Consider the following 25,027-nt stretch of genomic DNA (forward strand, 5'->3'; position numbering starts at 1 on the left):
CCTATTTTGTGACCCCCAAAGACTCATAAACCTATGTGATATTAAAATAGTCATACATTAAAAACACACACATACAATCTACTTCACATCCAACGCTCTGTATTAAATGCGATTTTTTAGGATATCCATAGGATTTTTCTTAATTTTACTTCGTATACGACAAATTGTTATTGTTTACGGTTGTGAGATATTTTTTATTAACTTGTGCAAGTACCACAAGTGGTAAATGTTTATGGAAAAGCAGGTCGCTTTCCAAGGATAATTGGGCAGCAGCACATGATGAAAAAGGCAGTAATGCCCAATAATATAGATTACAGACCTTCTCCCTTTGAGACACAAAATGGAAGCATCAATGGTTTCAATTGCAGTATCGGTTGTTTTAGCTGCAATACTAACATGGTCATGGAGAGTACTGAATTGGGTCTGGTTGAAGCCGAAGAAGATAGAGAGGCAACTCAGACAGCAAGGCATAGGAGGCAACTCTTACAGGCTTTTAGTTGGAGATGTGAAGGAGATGTCTTTCATGTCCAAACAATCAAAATCCAAACCAATCGACTTCTCCGATGATATTAGCAACCGTGTCATGCCCTTCCAATCTCGATTGCTCAAACAGTATGGTATGCCCATTTTTTGATTCAATTTCATTCATGAACTCTTGAAATTAAGTTTGAGTAGACAAATAATAAAACCCAGAAAGTATTTTTCTTTTTGTTTTCATTTGATTGAAGTTCTATAACTGGGTTTGAGATTGACTGAGACATACTGCTTCCCTAGTTACTGGAAAAACTGGGGGTTTTTTTTTGTTTGTTAATTTCTGTGATTATACTCTTAATTTTTCGACAGAGCATGAATCGAATAAATAATATTCAAGTTTTAGCAGCAACACTAGCAAGTTTTGGAATATAGAGATGAGATCTGCAAGATATGTTTGTAAATGTTTATATATAAGTAAAGATTACAACTTGAATAATAAATTTTGATTTTGTTGTGAGGAAGGTAAGAGTTTCTTGATTTGGTTTGGACCAACGCCAAGGGTGATAATAATGAACCCAGAACAAATAAAAGAAGTACTTATGAGGACGAGTGACTTTCAGAAGATGGCTCCAAAAGGACTTTTGGGGTTATTTTTCGTCGGACTTGCAACTCTTGAGGGTGAGAATTGGATCAAACATAGAAAGATCATCAACCCAGCATTCCATCAAGAGAAATTGAAGGTTAATCTTTAATTTTCTTTCCACTTCTTCATTGAAAGCTATTCAACAAGTTTTTTTTTTTCCCTATGCGATCGAGGATCTGTATATATGATATATAAATACTTTTATCTATAACACAATATGCGATATTTACTCTAAACATGTTCCTGTTTGTTTAGAATGATAATATGCATTGTCTAATTAGCTAGTGGTTAATCACTTATATATACAATATGCGGTATTTACTTGAAACATGTTCCTGTTCGTTTTTGTACTAATGTTGGCCTATTGTACTTATCATACTTGAGGATCATACTTCCCAGTTCTTGCATTGCATTTGCGTACTCTGCTCTAATTTGTCTCCCTTGGTGTTGGGATACAGTTTATGGTGCCTGCTTTTCACCAAAGTGGTAGTGATATGATCAATGAATGGGAAACAACGGTCTCAGAAAATGGGTGTTGTGAATTGGATGTGTGGCCTCATCTGCAAAATATGACAGGGGATGCAATTTCTCGTACAGCGTTCGGAAGCAGTTTTGTAGAAGGGAAAAGAATTTTCCATCTCCTCAGAGAACTGGCGGAACTCACAGTTTATCATGTTTTCCAGTCAGTTCCCTTTCCTGGAAGGAGGTAAAATTTGTATTCCCTGATGAACGTGTGACCCGAAAAATCGGTACTGAAAATTGAAAAGCAATACTAATGTTTGTACAATGACTGTTGAATTTGTAGCTTCTTACCCACAAAGGCAATTAGGAGGATGAAAGAGATTAAGAAAGACATCGACGTATCAATTAAGAACATCATCAACAAAAGAGAGAATGCGATGAAAGCAGGTAACGCTGCTAACAATGACTTACTAGGAATTCTCATGGAATCCAACTTAAGAGAAATTCAAGAACATGAAAAGAACAAGGATGTTGGAATGAGTATTAAAGATGTGATCGAAGAGTGCAAGTTATTTTACTTTGCTGGTCAAGAGACCACTTCAGTGTTGCTTGTTTGGACATTGATTTTGCTCAGCAAGCACCTGGACTGGCAAGCACGCGCGAGGGAAGAGGTTTTGCAACTCTTTGGTAATAGTACACCTGATTTTGATGGCCTCAATCACCTAAAAGTTGTAAGTATATATCTACACTAACTGTCCCCAAGCTTATTTTCAATGTCTATGGAAGTATTCCAAATGAAATTGGATGTTCTGATACCATTTAAATTTATCAATGTCTCTTAAGTGTATATTATATTTGCCGGTTAATTCTTACCGTACTATTTGAATTTTTAATGTCGCAGGTTACGATGATTTTGTATGAGGTCCTAAGACTATATCCGCCAGCTGCTAATCTTGTTCGAAATGTTGTCAAGGACACAAGGCTTGGGAACTTGTCATTACCAGCAGGAACACATATCTCCTTGCCAATCCTTCTTGTTCACCACGATAAAGATCTTTGGGGCGACGATGCACTAGATTTCAAGCCTGAGAGATTTTCTGAAGGGATTTCAAAGGCTACCACAAATCGAGCAATCTATTTCCCATTCGGTGGAGGTCCTCGAATATGCATTGGCCAAAACTTCTCTCTTGTGGAAGCGAAAATGGTACTGGCAATGATTCTGCAACGCTTCACATTCGATCTTTCCCCAACTTACGTTCATGCTCCTCTCTCGATGATGACAGTCATACCAGAATATGGAGCTCAAATCAATATTCGTAAACTTGAAACCTAGTTGTTGTTGCTGTAAATTATCGACAATCGAATTGTTTAGAGTGAGTTGATAAATGTAAGACAAAACAGAGAGATTTTACGTGGTTCGGCTTTTGAGCCTAGGTCCACAGTACAGAACGATACAATATTTTATAAATCACTTGTGATTACAGAGTGAATGAGAAAGTCAGTATTTTTTCCAACCGAATTCCCCTTCCCTGAGCCTAATGAACTCTTTTTATGCTTTTCTTGAGCAATTACCAGCAGTTGTGGCAGTTGGAGAAGTTCATGGCAGTTTGGGGGAGTTTGCGGTAGTTTGAGGTAGTTTGTAGTAGTTTCAGCTGTTACCATTTAACGAGGAACTGCCTTATCTTCGGTTTCGTCCCTTAGTTATTGGTTTGGCCTTACTTGCATCGGCTTTGTATTGCCTTTAAAAGACCAAGTTCTTTTTGGACTGTATGCTCTGGCTTGATTGTTGTTGGGCTTCGGGGCCCTAGCCTCTGTTGGGCTTTTATGTTGTTGGGCTTCGGGGCCCATATAATTTGTTGAGGTTGACTTTGACCTCTACAATTGTCTTATGATTATCGTGCAGGAGTGTCATTTAGTTAGATTCCTTGCTAAACTTGTGCATTTACCTTTACAATTTACATCTGTAATTGCCGGTGGATTTGCAGGATTCTTGGCTTCCCTTTTAGTGTGTGTTAATGAAAAAATAGTGATTAATAAGACTGCCGCAGCCTTGCAGGGTCATATCCAACTTCTTCTTTAGTTTGTATTAAGAGTCCATTTGGTACGTCATGTATTTACGGTGTAAACTGAATCACGTTGCATTACATCATTTTGTTCATATTTACTATGTACTCGTAATGGTAATTGGATTACTTGTAAAGCGGATGTACTAAAAAATAGGTAATGTGAATACCTGATTTAATTTGGTATTTTGATTACATTTGCTTGAAACAATGCACTAAGACAAAAGTACCCTCGAAACACTTTGATCAAATTTATAGTTTTTACCTTGCCGAGCTATATTATATCCATCTTCGTGCTTCCAAACTATGTATGCGGATAAAATGAGCCAATTAGGTTCTAATTTTTAGGATTCACTTTTAGGATTCAAATTATTTTTTAAAAATTTGGAAAAAATATATGTATTTTGATCAGTCTTATGAATCCAACAAGATATTTTTTTGTTTGAAACAAAAAAATTAAATGAAAAATGTATGAAATGTCTTTTATTTTATATCTCCAATGATCCAGAATTATCATGCACTTTTCATGTTAACTTTGATTTTTGTTTAGAATAAAAAAATATATTGTTGGTTTTGTAAGATCGATCAAAATACAAATATATTTTTCTTAAATTTTTAAAAAACTTTTTGAAACCTAAAAGTTAGAAACTCATTTTAAGACCTAAAAGTTAGTATCCATGTCGGATGTTGTCTGTCCCGTGGAAATTATCACTCTTGTTAGGAAGGATCAATCCCTTCTTGTGTAATGTTGCTTGGTTTTAATGAAGTTTTCTTTCTCAAAAAAAAAAAAACACTTTTTGAAACCTAAAAGTTAAGAACTCATTTTAAGATCTAAAAGTTAGTATCCATAAATAAATTGGATACAACGAGACACCTTTTTCCTTTTTCACATATACTATATATATAGGGACAATCTTGAAAAATACCACATATCACATTACAATCACATTTTATTAACCAAACAACTTAACAAGATTACTTATTAATTCAATTCTCACAATTTGATTACTTGTAATGGTTACCATCGCAATACAACAAACCAAACTGGGCCTAAATGTAAAAAAACCATTGCACATGTAGATGTAGTTTTGATTGATGAATTTTGGTCCAACCTGGACGTTTTAAAGCCTTCATTCGGGTCCATTGGCTTTTAGGCCTATGAGAAGACCAGAAGAGAATGTTGGAAAATGATGGCCAACTATAGTTCGACCATTATTAATTGAAAGCTCAATAATAATTATTGAATGAAATTTATGGGCAATTGATCCTTGTTATAAGGATAATAAATTGGAGCAATTAGTGTGACCAAATCATTTTTAGGTTGAATGTAAAAAGACTCCAAAGTGACCATGATGAGCATGGTGAACATAGTGCAATAAGTGTGCGCATGGAAATCCCACATTGGAAAAAATATCATGTGGACGTGTAGTGTATAAGCTCAAGTGTTGAAGTAAGACTTTGGGCCCAAGGTCACCCAAGATTTTGTAGGAGTGAGAGGCTCCACATTATGGGCTTTGATTAAACACGCGTGCGCGCCGCCGTCCATCCAGCTCGGCTCGGTTCAATTCGGTCGAGCGTGGTGGGCTTGTGATTAGGCCCAATCCAATCACATCTTAAATTTGCACTTTGTTACAAGCCCAACACCCAGATACATTGCATTTGGACAGGAAACTTAGTCTCTAGTCAGGCCCGAAATCATGGGCTGCAACTGGGTCAAGGATCATGCCAACCATATCAATGGGCAGTTCCTGGTAAAGTGGTCAAGTGGTTTTGCCCAAAAAATCAGCAACTACTTTTTGATTTTTCTGGGCAATTGGTTGTTCCAACTCCTATATAAGGAGACCTGTAGCTTCATTTGAGACATACAAAATTCTCTTTTTTCCTCTGTTGCCATGAAATTCCTTTCTTTCTCCCCTGTTGAAACTCTGCCAAAATTCTAGTTTGAGAGTGTTATTCTTACTTGGTTCGATTGTACTACCTATTTTGGAGTGTCATTAACAAGGTGGTGAAAGGAGTGTTGTATCTGGGGAGGTGATTGATCGGAGTTGCTAGACACCAAAAGGCAGGAGCAAATTCACTTTAAGGAGATTCGCATTAGCGTACCTCCCTCCCTCATCTAATTCCGGTTTTGATATTTTAATTCCAGTTTTTATTCTTGTATGTGATACTGTTTTGATCAATATATGATATTATTTATGCATGTAATTTGTTACTGTTATGGTATGTGATACTGTTTGATCAATATATGATACTGTTTATGCATGTAATTTGTTATTGTTATTGTTACTATTAATTAATTAATTATATGCATGTACGTTTTTTCCAACAATCTTAAAGTGAATTTTGCTTTTGTATGCTTGTTAAATCTGTGCATATATTGATAGCATATTTCTAAACGTGCATTAGCTTTTGTATTTCTATCATTTATGTTATGTGTATCTGATAAAAAGAAATATAATCTGGTAATACGTGCATATTAAAGAAACTTAGCACCTGTCTAATATACAAGTATTCTGTACTTTTGATATGATTGCACTATCAATGCATGTACGTGCATGAATATTGTTGCTTTATCAAACTACAATTATTGATTCGGTGCATTAATTGTTATTATTGATCAATTCTTGTTCACTGATTTTTACATATATATTGAACTTGTGTGCTATAATATAATTTGGTTAACCGGTTTTGAAAAATTGAAATTTCATTGATAAATATTTTGATAATCTTTTTTAGCGATTAACAATAATTAAGCAAAGTCTAGAAAATTCTATCCAGGAAAGGGGTTATTTAATTGTGCGCCATGTGACATGGAAGACCCTCTCTAACCTGAGAACGATCTGGTTGCTAAAGTTGTTACCCTCTAATTTAGAAAACCAACAAAGCTTTTTGTGACTTTTAAATTCTTTGTTGATTCTGTGGTGTTATATCTTTGAATTATTTAATATAATTGTGTTACTTACACTACACATTGATTTGTGTAGAAAAACAATGACTCAAAATCAAAACACTGAGAAATCCACCGTCCTTCCTGGAGGTGATGAAAATACCACTGGTGGTCTGACCCCAGTTGGTTTTGTTGCCCAAGCTGGCGTGACTACTCAAGGTAGCCCTGCTCTTCTTACCAACGTGATTGGTATGGTTGGTCCTAGTGGCGTTGGTGTGACCACTCCGATGACACCCACTGTGGGAACAACTGATCCCGTGACTGGTAGCTTGACTTCTGTGGTTTTGGGAAAAAAAATCGGAGAAATTCAATGGTACTGATTTCAAGAGGTGGGAACAAAAGATGCAGTTCTACTTGTCCACTTGTGGACTTTCAAAATACCTCACAGAAGTGTGTCCTGCCATAAGTGCGGATGAGTCGGATCCTTCGATTGTTGCTGCTGTGCAAGCATGGATGTATGGAGACTATCTATGCAAAAACCATGTCCTTAATAGATTGGTGAACTCACTCTATGGTGTGTATTGTAAGATATCCACCGCTAAGAAATTGTGGGAAGCTCTTCACAAGAAGTACAAGACTGAGGATGCCGGCACAAAGAAATTTGTGGTGAGCCGGTTTTATGACTTCAAAATGATAGACTCAAAATCTGTCGTTGCACAAGTGGAAGAGTTCCAACTTCTCTTGTATAAAATTGAAACAGAAGGAGTGAACTTGGGTAAGGCTTTCCTAGTAGGAACAGTCATAGAGAAATTACCTCCTGGGTGGAGCAACTACAAAAATCGCTTGATGCACAAAACCAAGGAGATGAATATGGAGGATCTAAGCCTTCATCTGAGGCTTAAACAGGAAAATATGAGGAAGAGTGGTAAACTTCCAAGGGTGCCCAAGGCAAATTTAGTGGAAACTTCCAAGCCCAAGTTCGATGGGAAAAGGAAACGAGATCACCAAGCCAAAGGCAAACAGTCACAAAAGTTTCAGGACAACTGCTATGTCTACGATAAACCCGGACATAGAGCCAAAGATTGTATAAAGCGCCCAAACAACAACAAGGGAAAGGGCAAGGGAAAACCTGCCAATCAAGCTCATCTGACCGAGCAAGAAGGTGAAGAAGATGATGAGATGCTTTGTGCTGTGGTCTCCCAGGTGAATCTGGTGACAAATACCAAATATTGGTATGTGGACACAGGTGCAACTACTCACATTTGCACTGACAAGAATCTCTTCGCCTCCTATGAAAAGAAAGATGATGGAGAGAAGATCTACTTGGCTAATGGTGTTCCTGCCACTGTAGAGGGAAAGGGTAAGGTGATCTCGAAGTTCACATCCGGGAAATCCTTGGCCCTAATGAATGTGCTTCACGTTCCAGAAGGGATTCAAGATGGTATTTGAATCCGACAAGTTCACTATTGGGAAGGGTGAAATGTATGTGGGAAGGGGTTATGCTAGTGATGGCCTTTTTAAGACTTGTGTTGCTGTAATGGATGAAAAATCCAAATTTGTGTACCCAAAGGCTGTTATTGCCAATAATAATAAAGCAGAGTCTTCAGTTTAATTTGTTGTTTCTCCTTGTCTATGGCATGGTAGATTAGGACATGTAAATTATGATACAATGAAAAAACTAGCAAACTTGGGGCTAATTCCCAAATTTAATTTGGATGAAAACCATAAATGTGAAACATGTGTTGAAGCAAAGTTTGCTAAAAAACCCTTTCACTCAATTGAGAGAAGCACTGAGCCTCTAGGCAATTTGAAATTTATTCAAAGTAGAGGTGGAAAGAAATATTTCATCACTTTCATAGAGATTGTACTCGGTTTTGCTATGGCTATTTATTAGCGAGCAAAAATGAAGCTTTGGACGCTTTTATCAAGTATAAAAATGAGGTAGAAACTCAACTTGATAGAAGGATCAAATCTCTTAGGTCCGATCGAGGTGGAGAATATGATTCTACCTCATTTGATGAGTTATGTGCAAATTTTGGAATAATCCACCAAACTACTGCACCATACACTCCTCAGCAAAATGGGATTGCTGAAAGAAAAAACAGAACAATAAAAGAGAGGGTTAATGACATGTTAATAAGTTCTGGTTTACCTCAAAACTTGTGGGGGAAGTAGTTTTAGCTGCTAATTATATTCTTAACAGAATGCCCCACAAAAAGACAGGTAGTAATCCATATGAAATGTGGAAAGGAAGAACACCTTCTTTCAAATACTTGAAAGTGTGGGGGTGTCTTGCTAAGGTGCAGTACCTCCACCAAAGCAAGTCAAACTTGGACCTAAGACAGTTGACTGCATATTTATAGGATATGCACAAAATAGTAGTGCACTCAGATTTTTGGTACACAAATCTGAAGTTGATGACATCCACGTTAATACAATCATGGAAACAAGAGATGCTGAATTTTTTGAGGAAACATTTCCTTATAAAAATACAGAAAACTCTCAGAAAAGGGTTAGAGAATCGAATTCTGAGAATGAGAATCAAGAGGCTGATGAAATAGAACCAAGAAGGAGCAAGAGATCAAAAATCTCTAAATCCTTTGGTTCAGACTATCTAACATACATGATAGAGAATGAGTGTCAGACATTCAATGAGGCAATGTCAACTCCAGAAGCTCCATTCTGGAAAGAACCTGTAAACAACGAAATAGAATCCATTCTAAGTAATCATACTTGAGAATTGGTTGATCTCCCTCCGGGGAATAAACCAATTTGATGTAAATGGATTTTCAAAAAGAAGCTTAAAGCTGATGGTTCTATAGATAAGTACAAAGCAAGGCTTGTAGCCAAGGGGTTTAGACAAAAAGAAGGTCTAGACTACTTTGATACTTATTCACTGGTCACGAAAATTACATCCATTCGGATGCTAATGGCCATAGCCTCGCTATATGAATTGCAGATACATCAAATGGATGTAAAAACTGCATCCTTGAACGGTGAACTCGATGAGGAGATCTATATGGAACAACCTGAAGGGTTTAAGGTCAAAGGATAAAAACACAAAGTGTGTTGGCTTGTCAAGTCATTATATGGACTTAAACAAGCTTCTAAACAATGGCATGAGAAATTTGACCAAGTGATGATTCGGAACGGATTCCAAATCAATGAGTGTGACAAATATGTTTACACCAAAGTCGTTAACGATGAATGTGTAATCGTTTGTCTATACATCGATGATATGCTAATTCTTGGACGTAATATTGAGATAATCAATAGTATCAAGAAAATGCTATCAAAGAATTTTGATATGAAAGACTTGGGTGAAGCTGATGTGATACTAGATATTAAAATTTCCAGAAATTCATAAAGCCTAGCTTTATCTCAATCACATTATATTGAGAAAGTGATTGAAAGGTTTAAAGGACATGACATCAAGAATGCTAATAATCCTTTTCTCCCTCATCTAATCTTACATAAAAACACTGGTAACTGTATTGAACAGTTTGGAATACTCTCGAGTTATAGGCAGTCTCATGTATATTATGAACTGCACGAGGCCAGACATTGCGTACTCTGTCAGTAAACTGAGCAGGTACACAAGCAATCCTGGACATGAGCATTGAAAAGCTCTATTAAGAGTATTAGGGTATTTGAATAAAACCAAGGAGAATGCTTTGCATTATGGTAAATACCCAGCTGTTCTAGAAGGATATAGTGATGCTAATTGGATTTCAGATTTCGAGGAGTCGAAGTCAACTAGCGGCTATGTAGTCACCCTAGGGGGTGCGACAGTATCTTGGAAATCCTCAAAACAGACGTGCATAGCATGATCAATGATAGAATCAGAGTTCATCTCTTTTGATAAAGCTGGTGAAGAAGCAGAGTGGCTTCCTCACTTTGTAGAGGATATTCCAATATGGCCGAAACTCGTGCTTGCAATTTGCATTCACTGTGATAATCAAGCTGCAATTGCAAGGGCACAAAATATGATATATAATGGTAAGTCTAGACATATTCGTCGTAGACATAATACCATTAGGCAATTGCTCTCAAATGGAATAATTTCCATAGACTTTGTGAAGTCTAAAGACAATTTAGTGGATCCGTTTACTAAGGGGTTCAGTAGAGAGCAAATAGACTGCACTTCGAGGGGGATGGGATTGAAAGCCTTGATTGAATAAGTTACCTTGATGGAAACCTAACCTAGCGATTGGAGATCCCAGGGACTAGGTTCAATAGGACAACACAAGTTGGGTGTAACTTAAATGTGAGCAGTACGGAGTTTTACTCCAACCCATCCCTAAGATGCACAACGTGCTGCTAGAATGTGTGTATAAGGCTAAGCTATGCTTTTAATGATTACTATATCTTGTGATAAACAAGTGGAGTATTAGAGGATACTCCTGATAAGAAATCACCTATGTGAGTGAAGAGTATGGTCGGCTCTATGAAAGTATTTTAAGGCGATACTTTCTTAAGCACTCATTGAACCCAAGAAGTTCATGGCCGAAATAATGAACACAACCTACAACCAATTATGAATTGGATCAGTGTTGTGTGAAGTCTGTTGACTAGGCTTACACAAACAACTGGCAGTTCAAGGCGTCAGTCCACTAACTAGTTAAGTAAGTCCGATGGATTTTCACTAGGGGAGGTTTAAAGCCAAAAGCTACCTATCTCGATGCAGTATTGATTCTACTACACTCTCAGACGTATTCTCGTGTCAGTCATCTGTTCACATTCAATGTAGGGGATTGTTGGAAAATGATGATCAACTATAGTTTGACCATTATTAATTGAAAGCTCAATAATAATTATTGAATGAAATTTATGGGCAATTGATCCTTGTTATAAGGACAATAAATTGGAGCAATTAGTGTGACCAAATCATTTTTCGGTTGAATGTAAAAAGACTCCAAAGTGACCATGATAAGCATGGTGAACATAGTGTAATAAGTGTGTGTATGGAAATCCCACATTGGAAAAATACCATGTGGATGTGTAGTTTATAAGCTCAAGTGTTGAAGTAAGACTTTGGGCCGAAGGGTACCCAAGCTTTTGTAGGAGTGAGAGGCTCCACATTATGGGCTTTGATTAAACACACGCGCGCCGCCACCGCCATCTGTCAGATTCGGTTCAGTTCGGTTCGGTTCGATCACGCGTGATGGACTTGTGATTAGACCCAGTCCAATCATATCTTAAATTTTTTGCACTTTGTTACAAGCCCAACACCCAGATACATTGCATTTGGACAGGAGACTTAGTCTCTAGTCAGGCCCGAAATCATGGGCTGCAACTGGGTCAAGGATCATGCCCACCATATCAGTGGGCAGTTCCTGGTAAAGTGGTCAAGTGGTTGTGCCCAGAAAATCAACAACTACTCTCTGATTTTTCTAGGCAATTGGTTGCTCCAGCTCTTATATAAGGAGACATGTAGCTTCATTTGAGACATACGAAATTCTCTTTTTTCCTCTGTTGCCACGAAATTCCTTTCTTTCTCCCCCGTTGAAACTCTGCCAAAATTCTAGTCTGAGAGTGTTATTCTTACTTGGTTCGATTGTATTACATGTTTTGGAGTGTCACTAACAAGGTGGTGAAAGTAGCGTTGTATCTTGGGAGGTGATTGCTCGGAGTTGCTAAACACCAAGAGGTAAGAGCAAATTCACTTTAAGGAGATTCGCATTAGCGTACCTCGCTCCCTCATCTAATTTCGGTTTTGGTATTTTAATTCCAGTTTTTATTCTTGTGATTCTGTTTTGATCAATATATGATATTGTTAATGCATGTAATTTGTTATTGTTATGGTATGTGATATTGTTTGATCAATATATGATATTGTTTATGTATGTAATTTGTTATTGTTATTGTTATTGTTAATTAATTAATTATATGCATGCACGTTTTTTCCAACAGAGAAGAGAACAGAAAATCCTCGCCAAATGGCTAAAAAACTGGATGTATTTCATTCGCTGCCTTTCTCAGCCAATTATGCCATGCAATTCCCATTGAATGGCTGGTCCCATGGCTGGCACAGGCCTAGAGAATCATAGAACACTAATCTTTAGTGGTTAACAGATCAGAACATGCCACGTCACCAAATCCCATCCAAAATTAGTCAAAGCCCAACTAATCCACGGTATCAAATTAAACTCAACGTAAACACCATTTTGCCCTCTAATTCCTTCACTACGAACACCCAAATTACCCCTCTCCGCCTTATAAGTCCCGTACCCATTTTAGTCATTTTCTACGTATCCTCTTCATCATCGTACACTATCATTTCACAAACAGTCGGCCGTTCCGTCTCGCGTCTGTTCCTCCTATCGAACACAATCATGGCGACTGGTCTGCTCCGACGAGGAATTTCGATCTCCAGAAACTCAATATTGTCGGCGTCGAGACTTTTGACGGTTCGCCTCCACGCCTCCGAAGCCGAGGCCCAGCAGGTGGAGCTGAAAGCTCGTCCGAGCACGAATCTCAAGACGTTCCAAATCTACAGATGGAACCCGGACAACCCTTCCAAACCCCAGCTTCAGGACTACCAGATCGATCTCAAGGAGTGTGGGCCTATGGTCCTTGACGCGCTTATCAAGATCAAGAACGAGATCGACCCGACCATAACTTTCCGTCGATCGTGCCGTGAGGGAATCTGTGGCTCATGTGCTATGAACATCGACGGCTGTAATGGTCTCGCTTGCCTCACCAAGATCCCGTCGGGTAAGGAAACGATGATCACGCCGTTGCCGCATATGTTCGTGATTAAGGATCTGGTGGTAGATATGACTAATTTCTACAATCAGTACAAAAGCATCGAGCCGTGGCTTAAGAGGAAGAGTCCGGCGCCAAATCCTGGGAAGGAGATCCCACAGAGCAAGAAAGATAGGGCCAAGCTTGATGGAATGTATGAGTGTATCCTCTGTGCTTGCTGTAGCACATCCTGCCCCAGTTACTGGTGGAACCCTGAGTCCTACCTTGGTCCCGCTGCTCTGCTCCACGCAAATAGGTAATACTTATATCCATTTTTTTGAAGTCTCCAACTGATTTCGCTTTGCATCAGTGATCCATAGGTATGCTTGATTTTTCCGGTTTTGGTGCGTGCTTGGTGATTGGGGACGATCAGTATTATGTTTCTCTTAATTTATTGATTTCGTTGATATTCTTTATTGTGAGTGTTAGGTTAATTTTTGAATTGATATTAATGGGCAATATATTGAATGGTTAAAGGGTTTGGATTTTTATGAGTTCTGTACTTCAGTTTACTTCATTGAAGTGAATGTTAAGGAGATGATGTTAGTGGTGGAAGTTAATATCTTTCTTGATTGATACTGGCTTTGCATCCGTGTACGAATTCTCTTGGTGTCATCCTTCGACATGTATATTGTTCTATTCCTTATATTCTATCCTATATTATGCTGGAGAAGTGATCTAGACTCTGCTTGTTAAGCAATTATCTCATACTTCTATTTGACTATTTTTTATGAGCTTTATTTAGTATTTTCTTCAATTACTTCATAGCTTCTTCTTCTCTGGAACAATTCAATGTCATCTGAGAAGGTGGTCTTCTTGGTTTATTTAGGCATACTGGAAACCTTAATCTATTTGTGAACATAATTATATCTGTAATTGGAATTGTACTGTATTCCAGTTCATTTTCTCAGGGGGAAAAAAAAACTGGCAAAACTAAAATGATAACCTCATGATTTGTGCACTGGGAATATTGCTCTGCTTCTCAGTCCTTAGCCATGAGATTGTAAGAAAGATTCAAGCCCCTATAAATTGAAACTTTATTGATGAAAATGTATTACAAAGGTTGATTTTAATAATTTATGAGATTTATTTGGGTCATTTTCATTCAATTTATTGTTACTTGTTGATCTTAATAATTTATGAGATTTATTTGGGTCATATGCATTCCACTTATTGTTACTTGTAGTTATTTGTATGAGGCCACGACGGTGGAACTCTGCTTGTGTTCCACCCAGATGATCCTGCAGTCCCAACTCTATCTACTAATATAAATAGCTAATTGCACTTGCAACAGGACTGGTAGAATTTATGTTTGAAGTTTATACTTGCACCAGGTCATTTTTTTCATTTACTTGTTCGTCATTCATCAACTTTTAACTGACAAATAAGTCATTATGTGATCATTTGGTACTCTAAGAAAGTGTCCGATTTGTAGGAAAAGTGTGGGTGAGGGGCATGTAGATGATGAGGATTTGATTAACTTGCTTTATCTATTAGATTTTTGCTTTCTGAAAATAATTGTTCAATGAGATTGATTACCGCGTACCTTGGCTTTCGATGCTAATTTCACCTGGAATCATTCTTTCAGCTCTTAAGAATAGTTTAGTTCGCACTCTTGGGCATGGCTTCTACTCTTGTTTGGATTTTTCTTTTTGTCCGGCTTGTATTGTGTTCATATTAGAAACTAAAAGAAAAAAAGTTGTCCTAAACTTTGCTGGTTAAAATGCAGGTGGATTAGTGATAGCCGTGATGAATATACTGAGGAGCGACTGGAAGCGATAAATGACGAGTTTAAGCTTTACCGCTGCCATACTATATTGAATTGTGCCCGTGCCTGCCCAAAGGGTTTGAATCCTGGGAAGCAAATAACACATATCAAGAAGCTACAGCCTTCCAGCTAGGGAGCGGAATTTAGGTTTCGAATTTTGTGAAGCATGGTGATGCCTCTGACCAGTTATTCTGGAATTTTTTTTGAGGACTAGTCAACTACATAATTTGTTTTAATAATTGTGCACTTACTGTATCAGCCATCCCATGTATACCTTACAGTTGAAGATTATAACATGTTGCCATTTTTACCTAATAAATGTTGATAGAATTTGTTTGGGTCTATATTATCTTCGGCTATGGTTCTCTTCTGCTTTAGCTTTGTTCATTTTAGAGTATTTATTTAACTATGAATTGTGAATCACGTATTTACTGGTCAAAATCTTGAAATATCAGTTGTCTGGTCAAGTTTGAAGGTCTTGTGTGTGGAGATATGAAAAACCTGACACATTCTTTTGCTTGAGTGAATATCACAACAAATCTTCTGTAATAAAGTCGTTTTTCCCGATTTTTTTACATGAATTTAACCGATCAATTGGTTAGTTCTAAATAATCTTTTTTAGAACCGACCGATGGATCTGTTTGATGATTGGTTCGGTTTCTAGGATTTTTTTCGACACCTTTATAAAAGCAATCCTAATTTTATTTTTTTCATCCTAATTTTTTTGGAAAAAAATAGTGAGATAAGCCAGGATGTCTAGCCTCTCATATCATTGTCATGACATTTATTCAATGAAATCCTCTCAGCAATTGTGCAATGACTGATGATAGGATTACAATCGTATTTATATATACGATCCCCGTGTACTTGTCATGGCTGTTTTTATATTCCCAGAAAGGGTCACATACCTTCTAGGCCTACTGCAAATTAAATCTCTCAACCCTTAAACCACCATAGAATATTTTCCTCGTGGAGTCATCGACATGTGTTGGATATATTCAAAGTTTCCAAGTCTTTAACATAATTGGTTAGGTTTCTCATGGTAAACTTGAACTGATGTATCTTTGTCTCTATAAAACAGGAGCTACCGATCGGACTTCACCTACAGAAACAGCTTTTTCTTCTACTACTCTGCTTGAGATGAAGCTGTTGGCAGTGGCTTGCATATTTGTTCTGGTGGCATTGACAGAGGTTAGAACCCATTTTGTTGTTGCTGCGACTCACACTCCCCTCATCTTAAGCCCTGCAGAACTTGAACCACCTCAGTATGTTACAATAACAGGTGAGGTATTTCAACAAAAGTTGAGCATTATGGTCCAGTTGGTATTGATGATGCATTCATATACAACTGCATGCATATATACATATACAGTAACCATAGGACATTCACAAACAAATCTACATGTATGAGCACATATACAACAGTTCATACAACTTTTAAGCAGCTTTTGATGAACTTTGCATCTGGCATCAAGAGGTAAATGCCATTTGAGTTCTTTTACAGGGTGCAACAATGATTGCGATACGGCTTGCTGCGACTGTGACATAGAGCAACAGCCACCATTATGCGTGCTATGCTGCCATGAACGTTGAGTTGCATGATCTGCCACAGAGATTGATACTAAACACCACATATTTTACAAAACGTATGTATCTTGATTGACTAAAGTATGTACTTCTAGTAATTGAACATAAAGGATGGCAACGAAATGGATAGTAGCGCAGAGAAACATATGAGCATTTTAAATTCCAAGTCCTTTTTTCCTGATTATCAGGTTTCTATAGACTTGGCTCGTCTCAAGGTAGATATAAAAACAAAATTATTCAAGGCAAATAAATAGTAATTGCCACAAGCCAAAATGCTCTATAGAAGGCCATCATAAATTCTGGCATTGAATTCTATTGAATACAAAACCCAAAAACCGGATTCCAATGGAAATCTATATGGAATCACTCATTATTTCGTCATCACCAAACGTATCAGATCAACCACACTTGATGAGCCTCGCAAATAATTTGGAATTCTACAAATCTACAACATATGAGTAAGATGGATCCTACTTAACTTTATCAAGCCAACAGTTGCAAAATACCCGGGGAGGCAGAGATTAGATCCTCCTTGAAAGGCCAAGGAATGCAGCTGCAGAGGATATTTGTACTCCGAGATCAGCAATATCAAGATCATGACCACCTTCGACTAAACCCCATCTATCCACCTGTGAAGAAACAAACAGCCACACAAGCCTCAAAAGCAGTATTTACATGTTTTGTTTAAATAGAAGTATTCCAAGTCCCAAAAAAAAGAGTAAAATGTCTGTCTTTTAGTTGAGTTGAGGTTGTTAAATTAATGAGACAAACCTGCAAATCTTCTTCTAGTCTAATCAACTCAATCGCTTCTTCAATCTCCAATTTCCCACGAAAGATTCCAATAGCAATGACCAGAGAGTGTGCTGACGCTGCAATTGCATCAATTGCTGCCAATTCACAGTCATCAGTTTTCTCCAGAACATTTTGTACGGCATTAACAAGACCTTCCTCCTGCTTGCCACCAAAAAAGCTGGAGTACACTAAGGGTTTAAAGCCAAACTCAGACTTCACCCAATCAAGTAAAGGATCAATTTTCTCCACTTGCCGATCTGCACACATTCAAGGACCATTTTAAGTTAGTTAACCATCCAAAAGCGGATAAAGATCAATGCCTACCAAGTGCTCAAGACATTTGGCGATCTGCACGCATTCAAGGACCATTTTAAGTTAATTATAACCATCTATCTAAAAGGGACAAAGATTAATGCCTACCAAGAGCTCAAGTAGAAAAGGCATTTTTTTTGCACTAAACATTACCAATCAACTCCGATTGCGTTTGCAGCTGGTCCCAAGCCTGGGCAAAATAAGAGGGTTGTTGTAGGTACCAACATAAAACTTCACCAAACCTATGAACATCAAAATAAGATATTCACTTGGGCGTTCCCTGCGCATGATGCATTACATCGGAATCTGGGTGCAGTGATAAATGAGCGAGCGTTGGCATGAACTACCTTAGCAACATGCTGTAACAAACCCAAGTTTAGTGATAAATGAGCGAGGGCATGCCAAGGCATCCCCTACATGCGACGCTGCATCGGCCCCGAATGTGGTGAGATATAGGCAAGGGTTCTCCGGCTAGGGACAGGTGGGGGTAAAGAAGCTAGTCCATGATTATAGGATTATGATAGGTAATTGGAACATAGGGTCACTTACAAGCATATTAACTGAGTTAATTGATATCATGATTAGACGTAGTGTAACATAATGTGTCTACAGAAGACTAAATTGGTGGGTGAAAAATCTAGAGATTGAAAAACACAGGTTATAAATTATAAAGCACTGGAATGGATAGAAATAGAAATGGTGTAGGTATAGTAATAGATAGTGACCTAAAAGATTTAGACATAAAAAGAAACAAAGATAGGATCTTAATGACAAAAGGGTGCTACAAAAAGAGATAATTAATGTCAAAAGTGCTTACACCCTCCATACCAATTTTGGGAGGACCTCAATAAGATTGTTCAACGCATTCCAAGTAGGGAGAAAATATTTTTAGGAGTTTTAAATGGATATGTAAGGAGAGAGAGTGGAAACTTTGATGTGTACATTGGGTGTATAGATTTGGGGATATAAATGAGTCTGGACAAACTATTATAGAGTGCGTGGTGTCATATGACTTGTGTCTAGTAAATACCTGGTTTAAAAAGAGAATCACATTCAATTACCTTTAGGAGAGAGCATAACTCTAGCTAGATATGTAAGACTATGTAAAGGTTGTAAAGTAATTTCATGGGCTAGTCTAACCACACGACATGGAATGATAGTGGTCAGTGGTGAACATATGTTTGGAGAAATGGCCTAGAAAAAGTAGAGTGGCACAATCGATAAAATTAGGTGGTGGAATCTAAAAGGGAATAAGTAGATAGCTTTTAGCGATAAATTACTTCAGAGAGAAAATTGCGGTTTAGTTGGGAAAACAAACACTATGTGGGGAGAGACGGCAGCTTTGATCAAACAAATAGCAAAAAAGGTTGTTGGCGAGTCGAAAAGCACTATTACCTAAAGACAAAGAAATATGGTGGTGGAATGTAGTCTGTCGATGTGAAAAAAAAAAACAATTAGGACCAAGAGAGAGTGTTACAGGAAGTTGTTTAATGGTAGAGACGAGAAAAGTTATGAAATGTACAAAGTAGCCAAAAAAGAAGCTAAGATTATAGGAGAGACACACCATAAAGCATATACTGAGTCATATAACAAGTTAGATACAAGATATGGAGAAATAGAGAAAAAGATATATAGCATAGACACGTCATAAAGCATATACAGAGTTATATAACAAGTTAGATACAAGATATGGAGAAAAAGATATTTATAAGCTAGAAAACACAAGAAATTAAAACTAGAGACCTAAATCATGAAAAATATATCCAAGATATAGATGATAGAGTTTTGGTGAAAGACGTAAAATTAACGAGACGTGGAGAAATTACTTTAGTCTTTAATGAGCTGCTTAATGGCGGCCACAGAGAATGAAAATCTTCATATCTCTCTGAAACTAGGGATCTCTTATATATAGGACGTATTAGAGTGATTGAAATGAGGGATGCCTTAACGAGAATGAAAGGAGGTAAAACCATGGGACCTAACGAAATTCCAATTGAAGTGTGAAAGTGCATAAGAGATATAGCTATAGTATGCCTAACTAAACTATTTAATAAAATTATTAAAACTCGTAGGATGCCTGATGAATGGATGAGAAGCACTGTAGTATCTAATTATCTATATACAAGAACAAATGTGATATCCAAAGTTGTAATAATTATAAGGGCATCAAGCTTATGAGACACATTGAAATTTTGGGGAACGGTTGTAGAACAGAGATTGAGATTGGTATCGACGATATCCAAAAACCAATTTAGTTTTTGATGACACAGTGCCACTCGTGCCGCATCAATTTTATACCAGGATGATCCACCACGATAGAGAGGATAACGTTATTAAGGGGAGTTGTAGAAAAATATAGACGAAAGTAAAAATACCTTCCTTTAGTAGACTTGGAGAAGACATATGATAGTGTGTCTAGAAAAGTACTGTGGTCGCTTTTAGAGAAGATACGAGTCTCAATTAGTGATATTACTATTATCAAGGATATATATAGATATATAGGAGTTGTAGCTAGTGCTAGGACTAAATGAAAAAGTTATAAAGGGAGTTTTCCATCACAATAGGTTCGCATCAGGGGTTGGCACTAAACTGGTTCTTATTTGTTATAGTGATGGATGAACTCACACGACATATCCAATGTGAGGTACCTTGGTGCATGTTGTTTGTGGATGATATAATTCTAGTCATTGTTGCAAAAATCCCTCTAGTCGGCGACTAGTCGGTAATCGGCGCTTGCCGATGCGACTAGAGGGTAATCAGGTCACTTAATCGGTGACCCGATTAAGCCCCGACTAGTCGAGGCTCTTCGACTAAATACTGACTAGTCGGTGAATCGTGAAGCCAGCTTCGCTCGGACTCGACTAAGACTGATTTCGGAGAATGAGGTCTCAATTGCTTGTCTTCGAACTGGACCAACGATCTACGACCAAATCAGATAGTAGGTTAGTCTTCCTTCTTGTTCTCTGGAAGATTCTCATTCTCTGTCTCTTCTTGGCTTCCTCCTTGTTCTTCTCTGGAAGCTTCTAGTTCTCTGTCTCTTCTTGGCTTCCTTGATGTTCTTCTTGTTCTCTGGAAGCTTCTGGTTCTCTCCATCAGTGTCGTTCTTCTTGTTCTCTGGAATTTCTTGGCTTCCTTCTTGTTCTCTGGAAGCTTCTGGTTCTCTCCATCAGTGCCGTTCTTCTTGTTCTCTTGAAGCTTCTGGTTCTCTGTCTCTTCTTGGCTTCCTTCATGTTCTTCTTGTTCTCTGGAAGCTTCTGGTTCTCTCCATCCGTGCCTTCATTTGATCGTTCTTTTTCTATGAATCTTGGGCTTAGATTTATTTGGGTTGTTCAACTTATGTTACAATGTTGGGCTCATCTTGGTTTTATAGGTCAAGTATTTTATTGTAGCCCTGAACTTAATATTTTATTATTTAAACTTTGACTAGTATTCAAACTTAATATTTTTTCTTTAAAAAAAATCTAAACCTTAGAAACGTCTAAACTCAAAAGTCCAAACCTTGTTTTATTAAAACCCTTTTCTTTTAATTTCTTTCTTCAAGAGGCCAGCCACCTCCTTCCTAAGAAATGTCATTTATATTGTGTTTTTACACATATATATGATATGTATTGTGTATATATATATTTTTTAATTTAAAAAACTGAAAATGATTAATCCGATTAATCCCCGACTAGTCCCCGATTAATCCAATTAATCCCTAGTCCCCGCGAACCGCCTAGCGGCCGACTAGCGATTTTTGCAACCATGATTCTAGTGGATGAGACAATATTAGGAGTTCACTCAAAACTTGAAATGTAGAGGCTAGTATGTAGACTATTTAAATTAAATAGGACTAAAACAAAATATATGAAATGTAAATTTAGTAAACAAGAGAATGAATAAACGATTGAATTAGATAACAAAGAAGTAACAAAAATAAGGTTTTAAATATCTTAGCTCGATTTTCAAAGATGACGAAGGCATTAGTGAAGCTGTAGCTAATATGATTAAAAACGGGTGGATGAAGTGGAGAACATCTAAAGTTGTATGCGACTGAAGGATTCTTTTAAGTTTTAAAGTAGAAGGAAAAAATCTATAGGTCAGTCATACGACCCACGGTTTTGAGTGTTACGCTATAACGAGACAACATATCAAAAAATGCATGTAACAGAAATGTGAATGCTTTGTTGAACGTGTGGCCACACAAGAGAAAATAAGATAAGAAATGAAATGAGATTATTAGATATAACGTAGGAGTAATCGAGTAACATCAATTAAATATAAGCTGCGAGAAAACGTTTAAGATGGTGTGGGCATGTACAACGTAGAGATAGAGGTGCGGTGATGAGAAGAATTGAGAGGATTTGTATAGGAGATAGTAGGAAATGAAGATAAAGACCTAAAAAACATGGCTTGAAGTAGTAAAAATTGATTCGGTTTCAATAGAAGTTGATGAAAGTATGATCCTAAATAAAAATGAATGGCAGAAACGAATAAACGTATTGACTTCCTATTGATTTTCTCATAGACTCATGTAGCCGACCCCAAATTTTGGAATAAAGGCTCGAATGATGATAATGAAACAACAGTACCAATTCACCCTTGCAAAAACAGATGAGATTTGTATCACAAATATTGGAAGGATTACCTTAGCTTTCTTTGGGAAAAAAAGGGATTACCTTTGTCATCAAGACAAACAATATAGTTTTGAGCAAGAACAAAGACCTTATGAGATAGGGTACAACACAAAGAAATTTATAGTGACTAGAAAATGTTCTCTCATTTAACTTGAGAGAATCATTTGGAGAACAACAATGGGGAAAAAAAAAAAACCTCGCTTAAACATATCTATGATATTATAGGAGTATTGTCAGATGCACCAAAGGTTGAAATTCTGATTGTGAGATAAAACCCCAACACGTTTTAGAGTAATATTTAGATACGCCAGATGCAAGTGGGGACATGAATCGTTTTACATACCCAATCATCTTGGTTGTTCATTACATCCTCCATGAGGAGCACAAAACCCATAAGTTAATTTCTAAAAGACAGAATCGTAAAAATATATATACTTAATGGATCCTTAAAACCTATTAACAGGAACTAAACCCAAAATACACAAGGACTAGCTATTCAGGATATATACAATACCCCCGTCCCCATTGACCAGGATTGAACTCCTAATAACTAACTACCGTGTAAACAGCCTAATGGAACAGATTGTTCAGTGGAGAGAAATAAATTGGTAGAACTTCAAGAAAAAGGATTTTGACCTTAATATTTCCTAGCTATAGTAAACCAGACATAGCTCATTGATGTTCACAGAAGAAAGTTGAAATAATTAACATAATAAAAATACTAATGTTAATGTATTCTTCATTTACGCGAACTATTATCACTTTGAATTCCATACAGTAATAAACGAGGGGTATGTAGGTTATAAAATGAAAGCATTTTGTGTAATTAGCTGGAACTTCTTATCCAAATCATGATCGAGAAATAAACAATTACAAGAAATATGGCCAACTCTTCTGAAGAATAGTATCATATTCAACCCATCCATTTGCGAAGTACACCAGATAATTCGGAGAGGAAAATCAATGACAAATTGCAGATCCAAGTATCCAACTAAATAAAAATAGGCAATAATGCAATATGAGTGTTAGAACTTAGAAATTGCAACAAATCACATACCATGAACACCACTTGTCAGATCATTATCTGCCGGAGCACGAGAGAAAACTAAATCCTGATTGAACTTTTGTAGAAGATGTTCAATGATCTTCTTCCGTGTAAGCGGAACTCTTTCAAGTGCAGTACAAGCTAGCCTCATGAGTGGCATTGTAAATGGTCTGATCCCATCTGTTAACTACAATAATTAACATTTTAATATTTTATCACTTAGTTTCCACTATTTTCAGTCACAAATCTGCAAACCAAACCTCAATAAAAGTTCAAAAAAAAATTTACAGAGCACACGCAATTTGATGAAGACGTCAATGTCTGTAGCCCATTTCAATTTCCACTAATCCTAAGATGTCCAAGTCATGAACCCAACAAAATCGAATAAAAACATAAAGTAGACCAACTGTCACATTAATCAAGTGGAAAAATGAGCTACTGATACCGAAAAAATGCTATAAACCCAATATAGAGAACCCAAGAAAAGAAGGCATAAACACACCTGGTACTCCCACTCAGCAGCAATGGCTTTGGCTAGTGCCAAAGTAGGAAGCTTTAAGGGCCTTTTGGAGGGAGTCTTAAGCGTCCTATAGTCAAGCATCACCGTCCATCCAATCCCATCTTCCGAGACTCTCGTCGTCACCTGCTTATAAAATCTTTTTCCCACAATAGACCCCGTCATGAACGAAATTGGCATCGTCACCGTAGACGAAGACGACCCTGTTTCACTTTTGTGACTCAAACTCGGTGCCCCAACAAATACGCTGTCGTCAGGTCTGTTGTTGTTTTCGGTAGTGGTGGGGCTAGTTTCTGCACCGTCTGATGAGAAGGTGAAGGAGGAAGACGGGCCATCAGATTGAGGCTGTTGTTGGGCGGTGGCCGTGGAGTTGAAATGACGGGTGAAAGATGATGATAAACCAATGGTTGAGCTGAATTTGGGGATTTTGACGGTGTTTAGGGTTTTGGATATAAGCGAAGAAGCCATTTTTGGAGTTTTGCTTTCTGAGATTCTTGGGGATTGAATGCTGCCAATGGATAAATAGAAGCCCGACTAGGGTTTCTAAGAGAGAAATGGTGGGATTAGTGGACTGCTCAGTTGAGGGGAAGAGCGAGTGATATGAACTGAAGGGGTAAAAAAGTAAAAAACACATGCTTCTAATTCTTTTAAATTACAAAATAACCCTCAAATCCAAGTTTTTGGAAACCGGATCCATTATCGAGCCGAAAAATTCTTCAAGTTCAAAATTTAATGGTTCAACCGAGTTCAACGTAATAAATTATTATATATATTAAAAATATTTTATATTTTATAATACTTATAATTATATAGAAATACACACTTTTTGTTGAATTAGAGATTTAAGAAAGGGGTAGGATTCAAACCCACGACCTAATGAATGGGTGATTGTCGTTCAACCACGACTTAATAGGTAGGATTCGAATACACACTTTAGTGTATATCTACGCATATATCTACATTATATACACTAGTCATGTACCCATGCTACGAACGTTTTTTATTTTTAAATATATCTGTATGTTACTGTGAGGTAATAAAAATATTATTGTCATTATGTTCCCATGGTTAAAGAATGTTGGTATAATTCGTTATTGTCTATTACTTTCACTTT

The 25,027-nt window shown here is 37.3% G+C and overlaps 4 protein-coding genes across 4 annotated transcripts; 3 read left to right on the forward strand and 1 right to left on the reverse strand.

Moving 5' to 3' along the window:
* The first annotated feature begins 289 nt into the window (after positions 1–289).
* Positions 290–3,642, forward strand: LOC120008538 (cytochrome P450 716A67-like). Its single transcript, XM_038858896.1, has 6 exons — positions 290–617; positions 997–1,214; positions 1,576–1,823; positions 1,923–2,310; positions 2,481–2,912; positions 3,461–3,642. The coding sequence occupies exons 1-5, from the start codon at positions 341–343 to the stop codon at positions 2,910–2,912; spliced, it is 1,563 nt and encodes a 520-aa protein (XP_038714824.1). The 5' UTR covers positions 290–340; the 3' UTR covers positions 3,461–3,642.
* A 3,289-nt stretch (positions 3,643–6,931) lies between these two features.
* LOC120008715 lies at positions 6,932–8,141 on the forward strand. Its single transcript, XM_038859096.1, has 2 exons — positions 6,932–7,894; positions 7,956–8,141. The coding sequence occupies exons 1-2, from the start codon at positions 6,932–6,934 to the stop codon at positions 8,139–8,141; spliced, it is 1,149 nt and encodes a 382-aa protein (XP_038715024.1).
* Positions 8,142–12,806: 4,665 nt separating this feature from the next.
* LOC120008477 (succinate dehydrogenase [ubiquinone] iron-sulfur subunit 2, mitochondrial-like) lies at positions 12,807–15,388 on the forward strand. The gene is made up of 2 exons (XM_038858808.1): positions 12,807–13,532; positions 15,006–15,388. The coding sequence occupies exons 1-2, from the start codon at positions 12,865–12,867 to the stop codon at positions 15,175–15,177; spliced, it is 840 nt and encodes a 279-aa protein (XP_038714736.1). The 5' UTR covers positions 12,807–12,864; the 3' UTR covers positions 15,178–15,388.
* Positions 15,389–16,761: 1,373 nt separating this feature from the next.
* LOC120009726 (ATP synthase mitochondrial F1 complex assembly factor 2) lies at positions 16,762–24,495 on the reverse strand. The gene is made up of 4 exons (XM_038860415.1): positions 23,899–24,495; positions 23,409–23,583; positions 17,403–17,680; positions 16,762–17,260 (listed from the first exon to the last, which is right to left on the reverse strand). Exons 1-4 carry the CDS (start codon positions 24,379–24,381, stop codon positions 17,153–17,155), a joined length of 1,044 nt encoding a protein of 347 aa, XP_038716343.1. The 5' UTR covers positions 24,382–24,495; the 3' UTR covers positions 16,762–17,152.
* Positions 24,496–25,027: the final 532 nt, after the last annotated feature.

This window comes from Tripterygium wilfordii, chromosome 11 (assembly GCF_013401445.1).
Source record: "Tripterygium wilfordii isolate XIE 37 chromosome 11, ASM1340144v1, whole genome shotgun sequence".
Lineage (NCBI taxonomy): Eukaryota > Viridiplantae > Streptophyta > Magnoliopsida > Celastrales > Celastraceae > Tripterygium > Tripterygium wilfordii.